General features: G+C 48.5%; 1 protein-coding gene across 1 annotated transcript; it reads left to right on the top strand.

Moving 5' to 3' along the window:
- The first annotated feature begins 187 nt into the window (after window positions 1-187).
- Window positions 188-19,146, top strand: ZKSCAN2 (zinc finger with KRAB and SCAN domains 2). Its single transcript, XM_043560258.1, has 7 exons — window positions 188-1,265; window positions 2,339-2,525; window positions 5,681-5,772; window positions 6,125-6,251; window positions 9,114-9,797; window positions 11,508-11,999; window positions 14,526-19,146. Exons 1-7 carry the CDS (start codon window positions 861-863, stop codon window positions 15,446-15,448), a joined length of 2,910 nt encoding a protein of 969 aa, XP_043416193.1. The 5' UTR covers window positions 188-860; the 3' UTR covers window positions 15,449-19,146.
- Window positions 19,147-20,312: the final 1,166 nt, after the last annotated feature.

Below are 20,312 nucleotides of genomic sequence, written 5' to 3' on the forward strand. Positions count from 1 at the left end.
TCCGCGCCCCCCTCATTCCTGAAGTCCCTCAGCGGCGAGTCGCTACGCTGCGCGCTCTCGCGAGAGTCCACCACGCAGCCCTCTCCCCCAGCCCCTCGCCCGCGAGGTAGCCTCCCCGGACCCCGCGGCGCGCGGTCGCGGGCGGCGCATGCGTGGCCGCCGCTCCCAGCGCCCCCCGCGCAGTCCGCGGGCGGAGCGGAGCAGGCCGTGCGCGCCGGGCCGACAGCCGCCCCCCACGAAGCTTCGCTGGGTCCCCGCGGCTTCTCTCCCCTCAGGGGCGGAACCACCTCGCGGCCTTTCCTCGGCGTGCGGAGGTTTCCTGAGGACGGCCGGGACCGATTTGGGCCCGGAAGAGCCCGGCGCTGGCGTCGAACGCCACCGGCCTCACCGGCTCCCGCAGCGGCCTGGGAGCGCCGCGGGGCTGAGCCTCGAACCCCGATCCCCGGGCCGGGCGGGGCCTGCACATCCGGCCCCACCCACCCGGGGTCTCGCCTCCGCAGAGCCCAGCCCCCTCCTGGCCCGGGCGGCCGCCCCCGCCCACCCTTGCTTCAGTTCCCCAGATTTTCTCCCAATCCCCTGCCCTGGGTCTTGGACACTGCACTAAAGAGATGCACCCCGGAAAACCCCATCTTCTTTGGAGGAGAGGCCGGGTTTGGGACCTTAGGGTACACATTCACCATTTCAAGCGCCTAGGATAGATTTGATTAATGAGCCTGGGGTACCCTGTTCCTGCTGACACTGCCGTTTTTCACGTCCCTACCCTCCCACACTTCCAAAATCATTAAGCAGGGAGCGTTCGGAGGATTGGGTTATTTGCGTCTACTTTGAGCTAGACGTGAGGTTGACCCCGGGGTTAGAGCATGGATGCATCCCTGGACCCTCAGATGGACGCACCCCTGGAGGTTGAGGGATGCTTAATAATGAAGGTAGAAAAGGACCCCGAGTGGGCATCGGAGCCCACTCTGGAAGGATCGGAGAGCTCTGAGTCTGAGACCTTTCGCAAATGCTTCAGGCAATTCTGTTACGAGGATGTGACTGGACCCCATGAAGCTTTCAGTAAACTCTGGGAACTTTGCTGCCGGTGGCTGAAGCCCGAAATGCGTTCCAAGGAGCAGATCCTTGAGCTGCTGGTGATTGAACAGTTTCTCACCATTTTGCCCGAGAAGATTCAGGCGTGGGCTCAGAAACAGTGTCCGGAAAGTGGAGAGGAGGCGGTGGCCCTGGTAATACATTTGGAGAAAGAGACTGGAAGACTAAGACAGCAGGTGAGAGAGGATTTTCCAAATTGTTTTTAGAACGAAGGGGATGGCTAAGGCAGGGGGGCCGGGGTGCCCTGCAGATAGGGCTTATTATGCAGGGATAAATGGTACTGAGAGACTTCTAAAGCGAATCAATTTGAAAGAGGACCAGAATTTCATATTAAACAGAAAAAAAAAAAAACCTTGGTTAAAATGTTATTTTGCAAAGGAAGCTAAACATTATACATCTAAGTGTTTGTATAAATCTCTGGCATTATCGTTCCCAAAAAAAATTATATAAGGGAACACCACGTTATGCTTTGCAGGGTTGGACTTTTGTAGTTTGCTCCTAAAGAGGGCTATTTTTGCAACAACAACAACAACCAAAAAAAAAAAAAAAGAAAGAAAGAGAAAAAAATGAAAGGAAAAAAGAAAGGACAGACTTCATCAGTTATCCCAGGGCTCTCTCTAGTCCTTTAATATTTCAGTGTGTGTTTTCCAAAGTGCCCTCAATGCCACCATCCTTGTCACTCTTGTCTAGCTTAACTGCCAGATCTTTGTTTGTCGGTGGCATTTCATGGTCTTCTAGTCATTTTCAAGAGCCTTTTCATTAACCTCATGAAATCCTGCAAGATTTGCAAGACTTGCAGATTCACCTTGCACGGGATTTGCATTGTATAAAGACCTGCCTATCAGGCTGCTGTGTTGGTCAGGCACAGACACTACATGTGGAAATTAATTTTCTGTTTTCAGTTCACTAGTGAATTTATTTCTGTTCTGATAGCTTTCGCTTCTCTGTGAACCTAATAGATGTGAGAACTCCATATCTATGCTAATAACAAGGAGGCTCTGTATTTTACTCCTGCTAGATTTCCCCCCTCTGTATACTAATAAAGAGCACTCTCCTGCTCCCTTTCGCCTAGACTCCTGGACAGTACTGTTCACCCAATGCCCTTGGAGGCTCCATTGTGAATGGAGTGAAATTTTCGTTCCTTCTCACATCTTCTTTCCTTCTTGGATGTCTTCCTGGGGGAAATTTGGTCCTCTTTGGGCCCTGTTTTCCTCCCTCTTTCCATTATGGCATTGGTTTTATTTCCCAGGTTAGCAGTCCTGTGCACTCAGAGAAGCAGGTACCACTGGGAGCAGCATGGGAGGTAACGGACTTTCAGCCAGAGCAGGTGGAGACCCAACCCAGACTGGTGTCTCTGGAGGAAGCTGGAAGCCTCCGCTCAGGACGGGAGGAGCAGCTGAACTGGAAGAGAGAGCATCGGCCCTTACCCAAGAATGGTGAGAAGGACTCAGAGCATGCCCAGAGCAGAGACCATGGCAGATTTATTTTCTAGCCATAACACTGTGACTGGTTCAGACTAGGATCCCCTCAGTACATATTTGAGAATAAATTAAATATTTGGGGAGCAAGACTTCATCAGCTTCAGGAGTTGGGAACACATGCAGCATAAGTAAAAGCCCTCATAGGGATGGACTCTGGGAAAACTTGGCTTTCCCATACTGGCCTCGAGGTCTTACAGTGTAACTTAAGAATCTCCTTTCGGTAATCAGCTTGTGTTTTTCAGTCCTGCTGTGTGTATATGTGTATATGTTCTTGGCTGGCTATAAACAACTTTCAAAACTGTTTGGAAAGGGAAACAAGATATTTACTTTTTAAAAATTCCAGGGGCACTTGGGTGGCTCAGTCGGTTAAGCAAGCGTCTGACTTCAGCTCAGGTCATGATATCACAGTCCGTGGGTTCAAGCCCCGCATTGGGCTCTGCTCTGACAGCTCGGAGCCTGGAGCCTGCTTCGGATTCTGTGTCTCCCTCTCTCTCTGCCTCTCCCCTGCTCACATTCTGTCTCTCTTGCTCTCAAAAATAAATAAACATAATTTTTTTTTAATTACAAGTGAGGCATCCCAGAAGTGGCATATGAGAGAGGTAAACAGTAAGATTTCATAGACAAGGGAACACAGGTTTCATAGCCACCCTGGGCATTAATAAGTCAAGTAGAAGGAAATTAAACACCCTGTCTTTCCCGTCCACTGTAATCTCACCATCCCTGTAGTCTGGTATCAGGCCGAAAGAGAGGAATGGAAAGATCACTGAACCTACAGTAGGAGGCTTGGGTTTATATCTTCTTGTCTCTGCACCTGTCTCCATCTGTCCTCGGGCAAGTAATACGGAAGGGCACATTAATGCATAGAGGTGAAGCGATTAGGCTTTAGAGGAAGACAACCCGACTCAAAACCTAGCTCTGCCATTCTTTATCTGTGTGGCCTTGGTCAGGTTACTAAGCTTCTCAAACTTTCCATTCTGTCATTTGTAAAAGGAAAATAATAAGGTGGTTAGTGTAGGTTAAATGAGGCAACGTAAACAGACCAGTACACAGTGGTGCTCAGTAAATGTCAGTTTCCTTTCTCCCGTAACGGCGCAATTATCTTTAAACTTCAAATCTGTCTGGCTTACACAGTCCCTCACCAAGTGGCAAGATTCACTACTGTGCACCCAACCTCCTTACCTTTCCTGAAATTCCCATTGTCATAGAATTCATTGCAAATATTAATATTTTCTTAATTTCAAAGTTCACATGGATTACATGTTCTGAGTTACTACTGTAGCTGGTAAGCTACAGTAAATTTATGGTGTTTCTGGGTTTTGACAGCTCAGGGTGATAATTCACAAAGTGGAAAAGTATGTTCTGGGTTCTGTCGAGGTGCTTACGGGGACAGTGACACTGTGGTCGTGCTACTCCCCCTGCTCGGATGCACACTGCCTCTGTAATAGCTCGCTGCAGGGGCGCCTGGGTGGCTCAGTTAGTCAGGAGTCAGACTCTTGATTTCCACTCAGGTCATGATCTCACGGTGCGTGAGTTTGAGCCCTGCATCAGGCTCTGCGTTGACAGTGCAGAGCCTGCTTGGGGGTCTCTGTCTCCCTCTCTCTCTGCCCCTCCGCTGCTCACTCTCTCTCTAAATAAATAAGTAAACTTAAAAAAAAATTTTTTTTTTTAATAGCTCACTGCAAAACAAACTCCGAACAATATCTTTGCTTTTCCCCCTTTTTTGGGAAAAGTGAAGATCCTTTTTTGGATTTCTTCCGGTTAGCAAAAATAGGTACTGATGTGTGTCTTTTGTAAAAGTAAGTGGCATGACATGAACTTTTGAAAAGCAAGGGATACCTGTACTGTGTTTCCAAAGAAGTGGTTCAGTTTGCTTCTTTAGAAAGTGGCAGAACAAGCTTTTGAGTTCTCGACCACAGTAAAATCCATTCCGGAAGTTTTCCCTATGTAGTGAGTTGCAGAGTAGAAGTTAGACCACAGACTTTTGAGGGAGTGTATTGTGTGTTTGCCTGTCCAGGACTGTGTATCTATGTGTGCTAACTTGTTTAGCATATTGAAGCTTTGAATGACTTATACTAGAGATTGCAAACTGGTAATTCACATGCCAAGTCAGACTTCTTTTGTTTCACCTGCAATGTGTTTTTGGTTTGGGGGTTTTATGCATTTGTTTGCTTTTAGTTCTAAGGTTTAAGATTGTTTTTTTTTTTAATTTTTTTTAACGTTTATTTATTTTTGAGACAGAGAGAGACAGAGCATGAACAGGGGAGGGGCAGAGAGAGAGGGAGACACAGAATCTGAAACAGGCTCCAAGCTCTGAGCTGTCAGCACAGAGCCCGACACGGGGCTTGAACTCACGGACCATGAGATCATGACCTGAGCCGAAGTCGGACGCTTAACCGACCAAGCCACCCAGGCGCCCCTAAGATTTTAAAAAAATATTTATTTACCTTTGAGAGACAGAGAGAGTACGCATGCACCCATGTGTGCAAGCCAGGGAGGGAGAGAGAGGGAGAAGGAGACAGAGGATCCGAAGCAGGGCTCAGACTCACAAACCATGAGATCATGACCTGAGCTGAAGTTGGACGCTTAACCAATTGAGCCTCCCATGTTTAAGGTTTTTGAGATTTCATAGAAAAGTCCAGATTTCTGGCTTCTCCTGAAAAATATTAGAAGTTCTGACTATCACAGTGAAGCATCAACTGGGACTGGGCATTGGCCACACCTTTTCGGTGGTGTACGTGCTCTCCAGGTCCCCCATTCCTTACCTGGCCCCTTTCATAATCTACTTTGCCTGCTAACTCCCTGAAAGCGTTCGCATCTGTGAGCCCTGCTTTAGGGTACCCTGGTTTCGGGCATTTGTTCTGAACTCACTGATGAAATGATCAATTTCTATTTACTGGGTTTTTTTTTTAATTTTATATATATGTGTGTGTGTATATACATACGTATATATATATACGTATATGTGTGTATATATATATATGTGTGTGTGTATATATATACGTATATGTATGTACGTATACACACACACACATTCATTTCTTAAAAGGAGAAGCTGCACGAATTAAAGGGCCGGAGCCCAGAACCCTAATTGTTTCTCTGTCTTCTTACAGCTCGGCCTTCTCCCTGGCTTCCTGTCCCTGCTACTGAATGGAACAACATAGGTCAGGAAGGAACAACCACACCACTACCTGTTGTGTCTCAGGTAAATTGTAGATCTTGTCTCTGCCTTCCCAGAGTATCCAGTCACAAGGACTTCCGTGCCTTCACTGCCCTCAAACTTCTACGCCCCCTCAAAGAGACTCCCCTCCCCACCCCCTACCCCCTGCCCCTTTTGCAGAGAAGACCGGACCCAGCCTTCTGAGTAATGAGACTCCTTGCTGGATCATCTGTCTTATGATCCTTTATAACATCTGCTTCATCTGGCACATCATACACACTTGGTTCCCTGATTTTAATTCTCCCTTAGGGCCCTCCCTTCTGTGTTTCCTCCACGACCATTCCCCCTTTAAAGACCCACGTGGTGATCTCGGTAGTCATTGCTGTTGTTGTTACAGGGGCCAGTGAAAGATGTCCGCGTGGCGAGAGGCCTTTCCTACAAGAAGAGCGTACATCAGATTCCCGTTCACAGAGACCTGTACCGGGATATTAGGAAAGAGAGTGCTGGGAACATGGTCTCCCTGGGTAAGGATTCCCTCCCTTTGCACATAAAAGATTTGGGGATTTTTTGTATCTTTATTTCTACCAATCATACAATAATTAAAATGTCAACACTTAAAGGACCTCCATGCTGTCTAATCATTTCTGTGGCCTGGTTTACCAGACCTAGTCCTCTCTTGTCCATGCTGTCTTAACTCAGTCATTCATTCCTCCCTTCCAGTTTAGAATATATGCATATTCTTCTAACTTAGGGGTGAAGACATTGGCAAGGGGTTATATAGGACTGTCACATTTGTATTACTTAAATATAAGCTTACAGATACCACTAGACTAATAGTACCATAAAGTCACAAGGTCTTTGTAAGATTTGTTTTTGTTTAACTGTAGCAACCCAACACTTTGCACATAGCTGGACACACGGGTGGGTGCCCAGCAAATATTTGTTGGATGGGTGGAAATCTTACAGATGAAAGGAAAAAAGTAATTTCAGTACAATTCACCACAATACAATTTCAATACCTTGATAGTGCATTGTGAGTTATTTGAATAGCACGAATTTACAGGCACAAGTAACCACTGAAGTGTCCCTTTACAAGCAGACTTCTGAAGGATTATGTCACCTGCATTAGTAGTGGGGACAAGTACAGTACATTTATATGTAAGCTGAAAGTCGAAGACTGCTTGTTAATAAAATTACAGGCCCGAAATGTGCACTGATCCACACTAGACACGTTATAGATATGTGTTAATAGGGTAGCGGCTATTTAAATTTGTACAATTAATTAAAATTAAATAAAGTTAAAACTTTTAGTTCCTCAGGGGCAGTAGTCGCAGTTAAGATATTTGATAGCCGTGTTGGAAAGCACAGTTAGAGGTCACTGCTGTCATCACAGAAAGTTCTGTCGGACACACTACCTGTAGACACTGAAGTATAGAGACTATAAAATGGACTATATCAAACCGAATAAAAAAGATAACACCAACAGTTGTTTATAATCAGAACGCAACTAAGTCCTCTGAGAATGACCAACATAGGTTGCCACACCCTGGTGGCAAAGTGGTCTTCCCGTAGCAGCAGGCACCCAGCGTCCTGCCAGGGTTTCACGCAGGCCTTTCTTGGCGTGACCTTGGAGCGTGCACCCAGGCCTTGGAGGGTGCCGTGTGAGAGCCCTGAGTAAAGTGCCACTGGCGGGCTGGGGGTCATCCTCTGAGAATTCAGATTTAGCCAGCTGATCCTTGAACAAGATAGTCTGAACTCCATGGGTCCACTTCTATGGGGATTTTTTTTCAATAAATACAGTCCAGTATCTATCCAAAGTACTCACAGTTAACTTAGTTAATGTATTTTCCCTTCCTTAAGATTTTCTTAATAACCTTTTCTTTTCTCTGACTTACTTCATTATGGGAATACAGTATGTAATCTATATAACATGCAGAATACATATTAATAGGCTATTTATGATATCTGTAAGGCTTCCAGTCAACACTAAGCTATTAGTAGTTAAGTTTTGGGGTAGTCAGAAGCTATACACAAATTTTTTTACTATGGGGCGTTGGTTCCCCCAGCCCCCACTTTGTTCAGGATCAGTGGTGATTATATGTGGAAAGGCCCAGGCCCGGAGACAGCTGCCCCAATCTTTTATCATAGACTGTAAACGGATGACTCATAGGCCGAATCTAGCCTATACACACATTTTGGCCTTGCACAGAGTTTTAATTTAAAATTAGTTTGTAAATCTGGATTTCCTGTGTATCTTGAAAAATCAAATGTCAGGCACCACGGGCCCACCTTCTCACATAGCAACAATCCGCCAGAGCTGAATCAAGGAGCTGGTGCTGAACTGCCACATTTCTCCCTCAGTTGCATTGCCTGCCTGGTCCTTACTGTGGAAATTTGAGCTTTCATTATTCCTACACTTCCTATATCAAGTAAAAATAAAGAACTCCATCCCCGGGGTTCTTTCAGAAAGGATTTGCTGTGATGCTCCTTCCCTTGAGAGTTCCGTGGAGTTTCTGTGTGTATTACCTAGAGGAAGAAAAGTGAATTTTATTACGATACCTATTGGGCATCGGATACTTCACAGGCGATCATCTATTTAATATTCCCAGCACTTCTGTGAATAGAGGCCATCATTCCCTAGGAAGCTGAAGCTCAGAGATTGAGAAAGTTCCCCTGGCCCAAGAGTAAAGCAGGTGATGGAGCCAGGGTTCACGTTTAAGACCCGTTACCCGTTGATCTCCATAGTGCTGTAATGCAACAGATTGTCGGTATGCTTCCCTGGCCTTCTGTCTCTTCCTATTAACCTTGTCAGATGTATCCACAAATTCTTGCCTTCTCGCCTGTCCTAGCCCCAGTGTGTGTGTGTGTGTGTGTGTGTGTGTGTGTGTGTGTGCGCGCGCGCAGGCGTGCATGCGTGCACGTGCAGGTTGGAGTGGGGGTATGTGGTGGGCAGATATGAACACGCTTTGTTTTATAAGTAACAAATACTGGTTAGGAGCAGACACTGAAACTAATACAACGTTAGACACTGAGAGGAAATCAAAGGTAATAAACTGTATGTTTCTTAACCTTAAAGACTTTCCCTTAAGAACTAGCTGGAGAAAGAGGTGGTGCCTACGTGAGAAATAAAATGATAATGTCAGCTCCTAGATGGTTGTGACAAAGAAGAGAGGGGTCAGAATAACTATATCCTGCACCATAAGTAGGAGGAATATCTGTACTGCACACTGTCATGGTTGAGGAAGTTTCTAAAAGAGAAGGGGGTTGGACAAGACCTTTCAAGGATAGGTGTGAACAGGTGTCCAGGACATCGCGCTATGGCAGCAGATCAGGCTGTGCAGCTACGGCCTCCGTGTTCAGCATGGAATGTATTTCTCTCCCTGTAGGAAGTGCCGTGTCCGTGTCTAACAAGATTGCCCGGTTGGAGCAAAGAAAGGAGCCATGGACCCTAGGTGTACACTCTTCTAACAAAAGGAGTATTCTCCGAAGCAACTACATCAAGGAAAAGCCGGTTCACGCGACTCAGATCCCCGCACGCAGTGCGGGGCGAATGTGGGGCGAGCAGCAGCACTGGGGTTTGGAAGATGAGAAAATAGCAGGCGTGCACTGGAGCTATGAGGAGACGAAGACGTTCCTCGCGATTCTCAAGGAGTCTCGCTTTTATGAAACGCTGCAGGCTTGTCCCCGGAACAGCCAGGTGTACGGGGCCGTGGCCGAGTGGCTGCGCGAGTGCGGCTTCCTCCGGACGCCGGAGCAGTGCCGGACCAAGTTCAAAAGTCTCCAGAAGAGCTACCGGAAGGTGAGAAACGGCCACGTGCTGGAACCCTGTGCCTTCTTTGAGGACATGGACGCCCTGTTGAACCCCGCAGCCCATGCTTCAGCCGCTGATAAGCCAAAGGAGATTATCTCTCTCCCCAGACTGAAGAGAGTTGATGTCAATGCTAAAGAACAGACCAGTTTGTTGGAGGAGGAGGAAGCCGCAGAGGCATCCGATGGTGACGAGAGGGGTGTTGCGTTCATCCGGAAGTCTGAGATTCGTGGCGCCCCTGTCTTGTTCCAGAACCTGAGCGGTAAGGACTGTGCTCTTTGCTTTGGGTGTGAAAATGGATGATACGGGCTTGTGGTAGCAGGAGTAGACCAGAGGCAGCCAAACCTGGGGAGCGCTGGCCTGCGCCTCTTGCCCCCCATCGCTGAAAGTACTCTGGGGGGGGTGGGGGGTTGTTGCTGCAAAGGGCTGTTCACGGGCTAGAGCGCAGCATGGATTTGCGTATTTGGAGCCTGTGGAAGGAAGATAGGTGGAGTCCAAGGACTGTGAGGAATCCAGCATCTGAGCCTTGTATAAAGCAGCTAGCAGAATTGCAGGATAATAAGTCAAAGATACGGTGTTGCACTGTCTAGGATAAGTAGCATAAGAATGTATAACCGAAAAAACGTGAAAAGTGGAATTGTAGAAAAAGGCAGGAAAGGAAAGAAAAGGGAACACAAAGTAGACAAGTCAAATAGAAAACACAGGAAAATGGTAAATGTAAATCCAAATACGTCATTCGTTACAAACGTAAAAGACTAAGATGATCAGTCGTCTAAAAAGGCAATTAAATATAGCCTACAAGAGATACATGTGAAGACCAGAGGCCTTGAAATTAAAAGATAGAAAAAGATACACCACATACCATGTAAACGGAGGCTGGCGTTGAAATCTGGGGACTGGGAACATGCAGAACTAAAGTGGCAGTTAGTGACTGTGTGACAGTAAGCACATCATGTAAGAACTTGGAGCTTCAGTTTTCTCATCAGTAAACTGCAACTGAGGATTCCAGGGTTGTTAGTGTGAAATGAGATAATAGATAAAAAAAAATCGATGACGGCATTCCGCAAATGTTTACTGCGGGGAGGCATTGCCCGGTGTCCCTGTTACCAGGAAAGTTTCTCCACTCCGCCTGACGAAAAGATGGTGAATTCTTAGGGTGGAAAGATAAATCCAGGAAGGAGAGCGGGGGGGGTGTCCTCATGACCGCATCTGTTCAAGGGAGACAGTTTAGGAAAAGACGGGAAGATACATCGTACACATACAGGTCCTCAGCAATCTGGAAATCCATAGACACGAGGGCGGGCCCAGACTCGGGAAAGCAGTGCCCACCCTGGAGGAGGCCACCTGGTGAGACTGAGGACAGAAGTGACTTCATCTTACAAAACGCACAGAAAGCACAGTTTAACAAACTGTGTTCAGACACGTCCTGAAAAGGTTTACTCTGCTGTAACAGCACAGCATCTGCCTATCTTGCAGATCATTTCCTCTCTCCAAGTAGAGGACTCAGGGACATCAAAGACTACTCTGGACACAGTTGTACTCTTCAAGGAAGGCTGGCTAAAAACGTGTCCTGATCTGTTATTCTTCGCCATTTAGAGAAGATAGTTGTATCCTCAGTTGACCGCCATAGCCATGGCAGATTTGGGGGACTGCGTTCTTCCTCTGCCAAGGAAACTTTGAGATCAGTTTATTTAGACCTTACAGATTCATTTGGAAATTGATGTCTGTACAGTTTGAGTCTTCCTATCCAGAAACAGAGTGTCTTTCCATTTTTTATAGTTCATTTATGTCTTTCGGTAAATTACCGATTTTTTCTTTTATATAGACCCTCTCCTTTATTTTGCACTCTTATTCCCAGGTTTATCGTAGTTCCTATTGCCACAGTGAATGGGATTTGCTTTCCTTTACTCCTTATATTTAGAGGCTATAGACTCTTTTTCTTACATCTTTGAACTTTATCCTTCCCTGGCAGGTGTGCACTGGGGCTACGAGGAAACCAAGACTTTTCTTGATATCCTGCGGGAGACTCGATTCTACGAAGCCCTCCAAGCCTGTCATCGGAAGAGCAAGCTGTACGGGGCCGTGGCTGAACAACTCCGGGAGTGCGGCTTCCTCCGGACGCCGGAGCAGTGCCGGACCAAGTTCAAAAGCCTCCAGAAGAGCTACCGCAAAGTGAAAAACGGTCACGTGCTGGAGTCCTGTGCGTTCTACAAGGAGATGGACGCGCTGATCAACTCTCGGGCCGCTGCCCCTTCCGCCGACACTCCAGAAGAAGTCCCATCACCCTCAGCGCAAGAGAGAGAGGAGGTTGAGATGGAGTCCCAGGAACCCACAGGTTGGGAACCTGAGGAGACCTCACAGGAGGCAACGGGAGAAGATTCTGGTAGCGAGAGAACGAGTGAGGAGGAAATCGTACACGAGTCGGAATTCCAGGGGCCCCCGGGTCTACTGCAAAGCCCGAGCGGTAAGGACCATCAGGGGAAAGTGGGATTTACTGAGAAGTCAGTAGCTCTGGCATTTTGCTTGTGAGTATTTATTCATTCCACAGATATTTGAGTGCCCTGTGTTACATGAGGAACAGGGGATATAGCAGCGAATAAAACACAGTCTCTTTTCTCACGGCGCTTCTATTCAGGGAAGGAGCTTACATTCTAGGGATTCAGTCTGTGGGATCTCAGCCTCAGTGTTGGTCTGTATGCGCCCATGTTTCATCTCTTCTGAAAATCCTGTGCGGAAGAAGAACTTGGAATTACACATGACGTATGTGGAGAAAAAACTCAGAGCAAGTAGGCTGAAAACACAGACATCTCAGTTCTCTGTGATGTGCGTGAGGAAGAGTCTAGGCAGCGACAAGATGAGAGACTCTGTTCTGGTTCTCAGCCCCGCAGCCCCACCTGCGTGTTTCCCTGCTGACTGCTGGTACCCTCGCGGGCATCTACCTCTGCAGCGGCCCAGACCTAAAATTTTCAAAACTAAGTCACCGTCTTTCTTCCCACACCTTGGGTCTTCCCTGTGTCCTCTCACATCCAGCCTGAACACATTAGAGACGTTTCTGATGCTTTCTCCCTCATATACATCGAAGCAGATAACATTTTTTTGTCAACGGTTCTGGAACTTCTGTCCCCTCTTTAGTCAGCACAGCCACTGCCCTGGTTCCGCCTTTTTCTGTCTCTGGCCTAGGCTTTTGTAAAAGTCTCCAAACCAGGCTCCCCCATCAGTCTTGTGTTAAGTTCCACAGCCCTCCTCAGGCTGAGCTCCTGTTTCTGCGCTCACCTGTCACCATCTTCCTTCCAGCACTCTGTGCTTACTCGAAACAAATGCTAGAGAAGGAACGTACATATGTTTTCTGCTAGTGTTGACGTGGGAAATTGTAGTTTGAAGGCTGAAACCATTAAGCGCTACATGACCCTGGTTTCGATTACTGGAAACAAAGTCCTTTGGTGCCATCCCTTATGAATCTCATTTTTTAAATCGAGCTACAGGCCTGTCCATGAATTGTCAGATTCTGTCAGAGCCAACCGTGAGGCTATGACTTCCTCCAAACCCCGGGACGATGTTGGACCCAATGAGGTTGCTTCAGAAGAACTGCAAAATGAAAGAAGATGATGGCATGGTTAGGGCTTTCCCTTAATGGACCAACTGATGGGTGCCCTCCTCTCCCCAACCCATGCCACAGCCACCAAACTTGGGAGGGAGGGATATCTGCAGTTTCAACTCTGTGCTTGAAAGGAGAGGGGTGTGTGCAGGGAGAGGCGTGTTGAAACTGGCAAGTAGAAACAAGGCAGCACAGCAAAGTGCTGAGGAACGAGGGTTTGGGGGTAAGACAAACCTGGATGGAATAATATGATGTCTGGAATTTGATTCAAAATAATCTGGGTAGGGGCACCAGGGTGGCTCAGTCAGCTGAGTGTCCGACTCTTGATTTCAGCTCAGGTCATGGTCCCAGGGTTGTGGGATTGAGCCCTGCGTTGGGCTCTGCACTGACAGCACAGAGCCTGCTTGGGATTGTCTCTCCCTCTGCCCTTCTTCCCTGCTCGTGCATGCACATGCTCTCCCTCTCTTTCCCTCCCTCTCTTTAAAAAAATAAAGTAAGTAATAATAATAATAATAATAATAACAACCTGGGTAGAGGGAGCAGGAAGCAGGTGGGAATGGAGGTGAAATTAGATTGACCAGAAGTAGGTCATTGTCAAAGCCAGGTGAGTGGTTTGTGGAGGTTCATGTTACATACCGTAGTCTCTACTTTGCTACATGTTTGAATTTTCCATAATAAAAAGTTAATACAGAACCACATAGTTAATAAGTGACCAGGATGCAATCTGAACCAGGGCTGTGTGATTCCAAAGCCTGTGTCTTTCCACCACCTCACTCTTGTCTGTCGAGCAGACTTCCTGGAAAGCTGGCATTCAGGATGCACCTTGCAGTGTGTATGGGGTGTGGGTGAAAGCGTGAGGGAAGGTAATTCCAGTTTGGGGAAGGGGATGGGGAGAATTAAGATTTGAGCCCGTGTGGCCCGTGTGCGAGACAGCCAGAGAAAAGCAGTGACAAAGACCATTTGGGGAGGAGAAAGAAACGTGATCAGATATTGATGAACTTGGAGGTCCATTGAGGAACCTGGGCACTGGACTCTGCTCTGAACACTAGTGCCACACGGGGTGTGTGAGCGCAGATGTGAAATTTTGAAAGCAGGGTGGGAAGGAGTGGAACTTGGGGAGAAAGCTGAGCTGGTCCCGTGTGACTCAGGACATGGATGGGGAATAACAGTTTGCTTTGGAAAACATTTCTGGAAGCCTCCTTTGTATGAGGTGTTGCTGGCTGTGGGGGGAACAGAGTGCAAATAAGGCGTAATGAATCAGAGAAGGGTAACAGGACTTAAGAGGCCAGAGGACAATACAGGGATCCTAACAAAGCCTCGTAGGCCGTGTTGTTTGTGTTAATATGGGACCGCTCGGAAATCTTTCTCGTCTTTCGTTTCTTTCTTCCTTTCCAGATTTTGAAATTGGACGTAGTATCAAGGAGGATGCAACACAGGTAATCTACAAGGACATGGAACAGCATCGGGCACTGATAGAAAAGTCTAAGAGGGTTGTTTCCCAGAACGCTGATCCAGGTAAATACCGGAAAAGGGAATGCATCTCAGGAAGACACTGGGAAAGCCTTCAAGCGGTCAGGCAGGGAAAGCTGATGTCTCAGCCTCGAGATTTAGGGAGAGCCGCAGCGCATCCGAGGCCTTTGGTGGGGAGGAGACCCTACCGGCTTCTCAAATACGGAGACGGCTTGGGGAGGAATGCTCGTCTGATGTGCCGGGTCACCCACCAGAAGGAAAACCCTTACCAGTGTGGTGTCTGCAGGAAGTGCTTCGGCAGGAGCAGGAGCCTAATCAGACACCAAAGAATCCACACGGGAGAAAAGCCGTTCAAGTGTCTTGACTGTGGGAAAAGCTTTAACGACTCCTCCAACTTTGGTGCCCACCAGAGAATCCACACGGGGGAGAAGCCCTACAGGTGCGGAGAGTGTGGAAAGTGCTTCAGTCAGAGCTCCAGCCTCATCATCCACCAGAGGACGCACACGGGAGAGAAGCCTTATCAGTGCGGGGAGTGCGGGAAGAGCTTCACCAACAGCTCCCATTTCAGCGCCCACCGCAGGGTGCACACTGGCGAGAACCCCTACAAATGTGTGGACTGCGAAAAAAGCTTCAATAACTGTACGAGGTTTCGCGAGCACCGGAGGATACACACCGGAGAGAAGCCCTACGGCTGTGCCCAGTGTGGCAAACGTTTCAGTAAGAGCTCTGTCCTCGCCAAGCATCGGGAGGTTCATTCCAGAGAGAAGCTTCTGCCACACCCACCACCCGCCTGTGCCCTGGAGAGCCCGCCGAAGGGAAAGACTGATGACTTCAGGAAAACGTTTTGACGTTGACGTCTCCTCCTCCTAACGTGCCCCTTTAGTCGTTTCACCCGATCTCATCCTCGGAAGCGATCTTTTCTTAGCTCGGGAGGGTGATTCCCGAGGCCAGCTTGACAATATAAATAAACCAACCAAGGGCCTGCCTCGCGTCCTCACCTCTGCCTCTGACTTGACCTATCCGTTCCTCTCCTTCTGTGCGTCTCAACGTCTCCCTTGGCCAAGTGGGGAGGACATCTGTCAGGGTTCAGAACGGCGGCCCCTTCGGCATGTCAAGGCCTCTGCTGTGGGACTGCCGAGTCCAGCAACATTCAAGGTCCCTCCGCGCTGTGAAAGTTGTTTTCGAGCAGACCCGACCTGCCGAAGGTTTCCCATTGTCCACCGTGTGGGATCCTGGATGCAACTTGATCCCAGATTTCTTTTGGGGGTAGAACTTTCAGGAGTCTGATCAGGATGACATGGCATGCATCTTGGCTTTGAAGGCAGTCGTTAAGGAGATTGAGCCCCCTTCAGAAGTCTGTTGCAATTGTGCCCTTTTGGTGGCCGGTTGACCCACAGAGCGAGGGTGGAGGTTCTGCCACTGAAACCACGTTACTGCCCCCTCACCCTCCGTGGAGACGAGAAGCAACCCACCACCCACCAGGCTGACCTTTTCTGCACCTGAAGACTGAACCCCTCTGCCCGCGGCTGCGGTTTCTCCAGCCTCTACGTAATTATCCGGTTCCTTTTACCGTTTCTCGTAAGTCCCACACTTACCTCTTAGTTGTTCCGGGTGCTCTTATCTGACTCTCCTGAACTACCGGGCCCTCTCCAGATTGAACAGGATGCATGCCTGTGGTGTGTGGCATTAACATAAAGTAGAATCTTCATTCAGACACGTTCTGCCCTCCACCTGCTCTGGGTCTTACCTAGAACGCGACTGGCATGTTGGCACATTTTATGCCTCCCAACCCCACGGCTTAGTATGACATTACATAATAATAGTTTTCTAAAACTTTAAGAGGTTAGGGAGGAAGTGAGGTAGAAACCGGAAACATTCTCTAACAGCAGTCAGACCCCTTGGGCCTGCTGTAGATCAGATCCCCACCTCATTCAGAGCACCACCTCCAGGCTGTTTGTTAAATACACCCTCCGTCTCTGAGGCTTCTAGTCCCTGTTCCTAGGGTCGTCAACCTAACTGTAGAGCCTGGAGTAATTTATATACTCTATAGTTACTGAGTGAAAAGTGGAAAGATGTGCAGAAACTTCCAATCCAGAACACTGTTGTTTTCCTCGTTTACCTGTAGGTCTGAGAAATCTCTTCAATAACCCCCTCACACTAGCCCAACGGGTATTGAAGGAAAAGTCAAAATGGGGAGGTGGGGGTGGGAAGGGAGGTAATTAATTCATTCCTGGAAGTTACAGGTGAAACCAGGGAACCTGGTCATCCAAGGCTGGTTCCTCCAGGATGAGACCAGTGACATTTATACTCTTAGTACATAGGCAACCTGGGGCGGCTTTGGCTTAGGGAAGGGAAGTCCCGACTTTAGTGGAAGGACAGCCAGAGTCAGGGCTGTGTAGAGATTATACTTTTGATCTTACCTCCTCTCCCGTGTCAGGTGTCCTCTTACTTGGAGACATCTGGAGATCATGTTTTTCCTTTGAGGACGTTTGAATCTTTCCAAGCCTGTTCAGCAGAATACCAAGGAGGGTGGGCGGTGTAGAAAGACGTTGAGTTCGTGGTGCCAGAATAGGGTGTGGCCTGCCGGAAGGCAGGTGACTCAGGTATGCATTGATAGATGTTTCCGATTTACATTGGTTGGAGATGTTACGATTGTTCACACCTCAGTAGGTTGACTTCCTGCGTGTGGTCCGAGTTATAGACTTTTAACGGTGAGTGCAGTGTCTTGTCGGTAGTGTGCCTAGCACAGTAAGACGCGTGCGTGCCCGTGGGCGTGTGCTGATAGTGCGTAGATGCTCTGGAATCCCAGTGCTAGAGAAGATGCACATTGATACATTGATAGGAATCACCACTTAGCGATGTGTACACAGGACTAACTATATTGAAGCATGATTCAGGAAAGTAGATGATTTATTCATACGTATTTATTAAGTACTGCTATGTGTAAGGCCGTCTCCCAGGCACAGTGAGGGGATGCGAAAGTGGAAGAAGACACGGTGCCCATGCTCCAGGAACCTGCAGTCTGACAGAGGAAGTGTCGAGGCAAAAGGTCATTAGTGCCGGTTACCTTCGTGTCACTTGCCGAAGGTCAGTGACTCGACTGTGAGAAAATCACTTTCACCTGCAAAAGAGTTTTTCCGAATTGCCCCAAATTGTGTCTGTACCTGCGCCTCTCAGACGTGCCTGATGGCGGGAAGGGTGCAGGATTCATTCCATCTCGAGCGGAACACGCGGGTCCTGTGGAAGTCTCGTACGTCTGGGGTCACGCAGAGGTGGAACCGGGGTTCCCCTACCCGTATTCCTGATGGTAAAGGGGCTGTTTGGACATGGGTTAAACTGACTTCCTGAACTCTGTCTCTGTTCTGAGGAAATAGAAGGTCCCACCCACCGTCTTAGGCCAAGACATCTTGCATTCTGTCTTTTTCCATCTGGAGCATGAAAGTCAAAATGAGTAGTGATGTGTCTTTTATATCACATTACATTGCCTTTATGAAGATCCATAGGAAAAGGTTTTTTTCTGGGTCTCGGTACCAGGGAAAGCTCTGATCCTAAGCAGAAAAAAAAAAAAAAATTACAAACACTGTGATTTTTATAACTTCTTCCTTTTCTCTCTCTGTTCCGGCTGCTGGAAAGCTCAACAAAACATACAGGCCACCTCAGCCAATTACCTAAAACCCGTATTTGTTTGACCCTACTGTGTTTCTTTAAAAATTATGCCCAGTCCTATTTTTTTAGAGTAGTTCGAATTAGTAGACATTTTATTCTCTGACATCTTATCCAAGGCACTTTGGAGACTGGCCTGTATTCCCTGCCTACACTTGCTTTGTTACCCCCACAAATACCTCCAGTTCCTACCGGTGACTTTACTACCCGTATGCCCTAATTTATTCATAAACCTTCTTTGAAGAGGGAAACTTCACACATACGCTTAAGCCCCTCAGGGCCACCTGCCCCAGGCGACTGAGCATTAGACCAGAAACCAAAAGGGACACGTTTTAGTCTTGTCGCTATCACTGAGTGTCGTGTGACACATCTCTGCCTCTCTGGCCCGTGTTCCTTGTCTGGAGACACGTTGAACTTGATCTGCAAGACTGCTCTGGCTCTAATGTTTAGTGAGATGACGGGGCACAGTGTAGATGAGGAAGAGGTCACAAGGCCAGGTGCCCAGCCTGGCCCACCACGGCGTGCGACGTGCAGGCCACACGGAACCGCTGCGTGCTTTGGGAAGAGGGGTGCCGGGAGCCCGCGCGGTGCGGAGAAAGGCCAGGTCACTCGTGTCCGCCAGCAGGCAGCCCCCGCCGCTCCCCCCCTCGGTAGCCAGTGGCAGGTGGCTGCGGTGACGGAAGCGGTGGGGCCGGTCCGGACTGGGCTGTGACGAGTGGGGGCAGTCCCCAAAGCAAGGAGTGCCGGCCGCCCGTGCAGCTGTTCGCTCGGCCGCCGAGGGCGTTCCACCTGTCAGCGTGCGTCTCTTCGTTGTTCTGTATCCGCGTTCGCTTAGCTGTCTTCTTGAAAACTTGTCTGTGAAATAAATGTCTAAAATAAATGACTCCCGTTGGTTTTTGCCATCATTTGAAGGAGGCGTTCTATTAAGGGAAAAGAGAACTTACAGAGGTAATAAAAGCAGGTCCCAGTGGCTGTGTCAAGAGAGTTTCGGAGTGACTGCAGCTCCCTGCTCTCCCTGCCCTGAGGGGCCGGGGGGCTTGCGAGGCCACCGCCGTTCGCTGTCACGGTCAGAGAAGTCCCAAGGAATGGCTCTGGTTCCAGGGTGGAGTTCGCCCTGGAGGCCCCCACGCACGGCCTCTCCTGGCGGCCTGAACAAGTATGGACCATCTCCCCAAAGACACAGGGCGGCTTTAGATTTACCGTTTTCCCTGGAAGAGTTCCAGCGGCCTCCGTCTGCCCTTCTTGTGGCAACAATTTCAACTCCACGGTCATAGAGTCAGTGTAGACACTTTGCCACTGGGCGAGGACATGTTTCTAACTAAAGTCGCAGGCACTGCGAGAGGAGTCCCGGGATTCGGGACCATCCACCTGAACGTGAGGTGGACCGCGTGTGCCTCTCCCCGGGCTCTATAAGCCTCTGCCCTGTGCTGGACCGCCGGTGCCCGGTGTCCTCGCGAATTACAACTGCCGAGTCAGTGTCTAAGCATCCCTGGAAATTTCCCGTGTTTTCCTTGAGTAAATGGGCACAACCCTTTGGGAGGAAGTGAAGACGATGGCGTCATCCTCTGGCCTCCGTTCCCTCACAGACATCGAGGTCTGTGAACAGACCCAGGTCTGGGAATGACACGAGAGACTTTAGAGCTCTAAGGGGAAAAACAATTCTGTAAGGGCTACAAATCTGCAATTTCTAGACACGGTTAAATCGACTAGACTTGAAGGGAGGTGAATGAACGTTTTTGTGTTTCAGGACTAAAAGGAACATAGCTGGGGGCCGGGGAGTGGGAGGAACGGGCTTCCAGCGATGGGATGAGTACATCACGGAATGAAGGGCCAGGGAACGTTGTCAATGTAATAGCGTTGTATGGTGACAGGTGGCAGTGTGAATATGCTTGTGAGCACAGCATAAGGACGGAGTTGCCCAATCACTGTCATACCCTTGGAACTAACATAACATTGTGTCAACTATACTTCAATTAAAAAAAAAAAAAAAGGTCTACAGCTAGTCACACACACACACACACACACCGCCCAAACTTCACGATGAGTCCG

Source organism: Prionailurus bengalensis, chromosome E3 (assembly GCF_016509475.1).
Source record: "Prionailurus bengalensis isolate Pbe53 chromosome E3, Fcat_Pben_1.1_paternal_pri, whole genome shotgun sequence".
Lineage (NCBI taxonomy): Eukaryota > Metazoa > Chordata > Mammalia > Carnivora > Felidae > Prionailurus > Prionailurus bengalensis.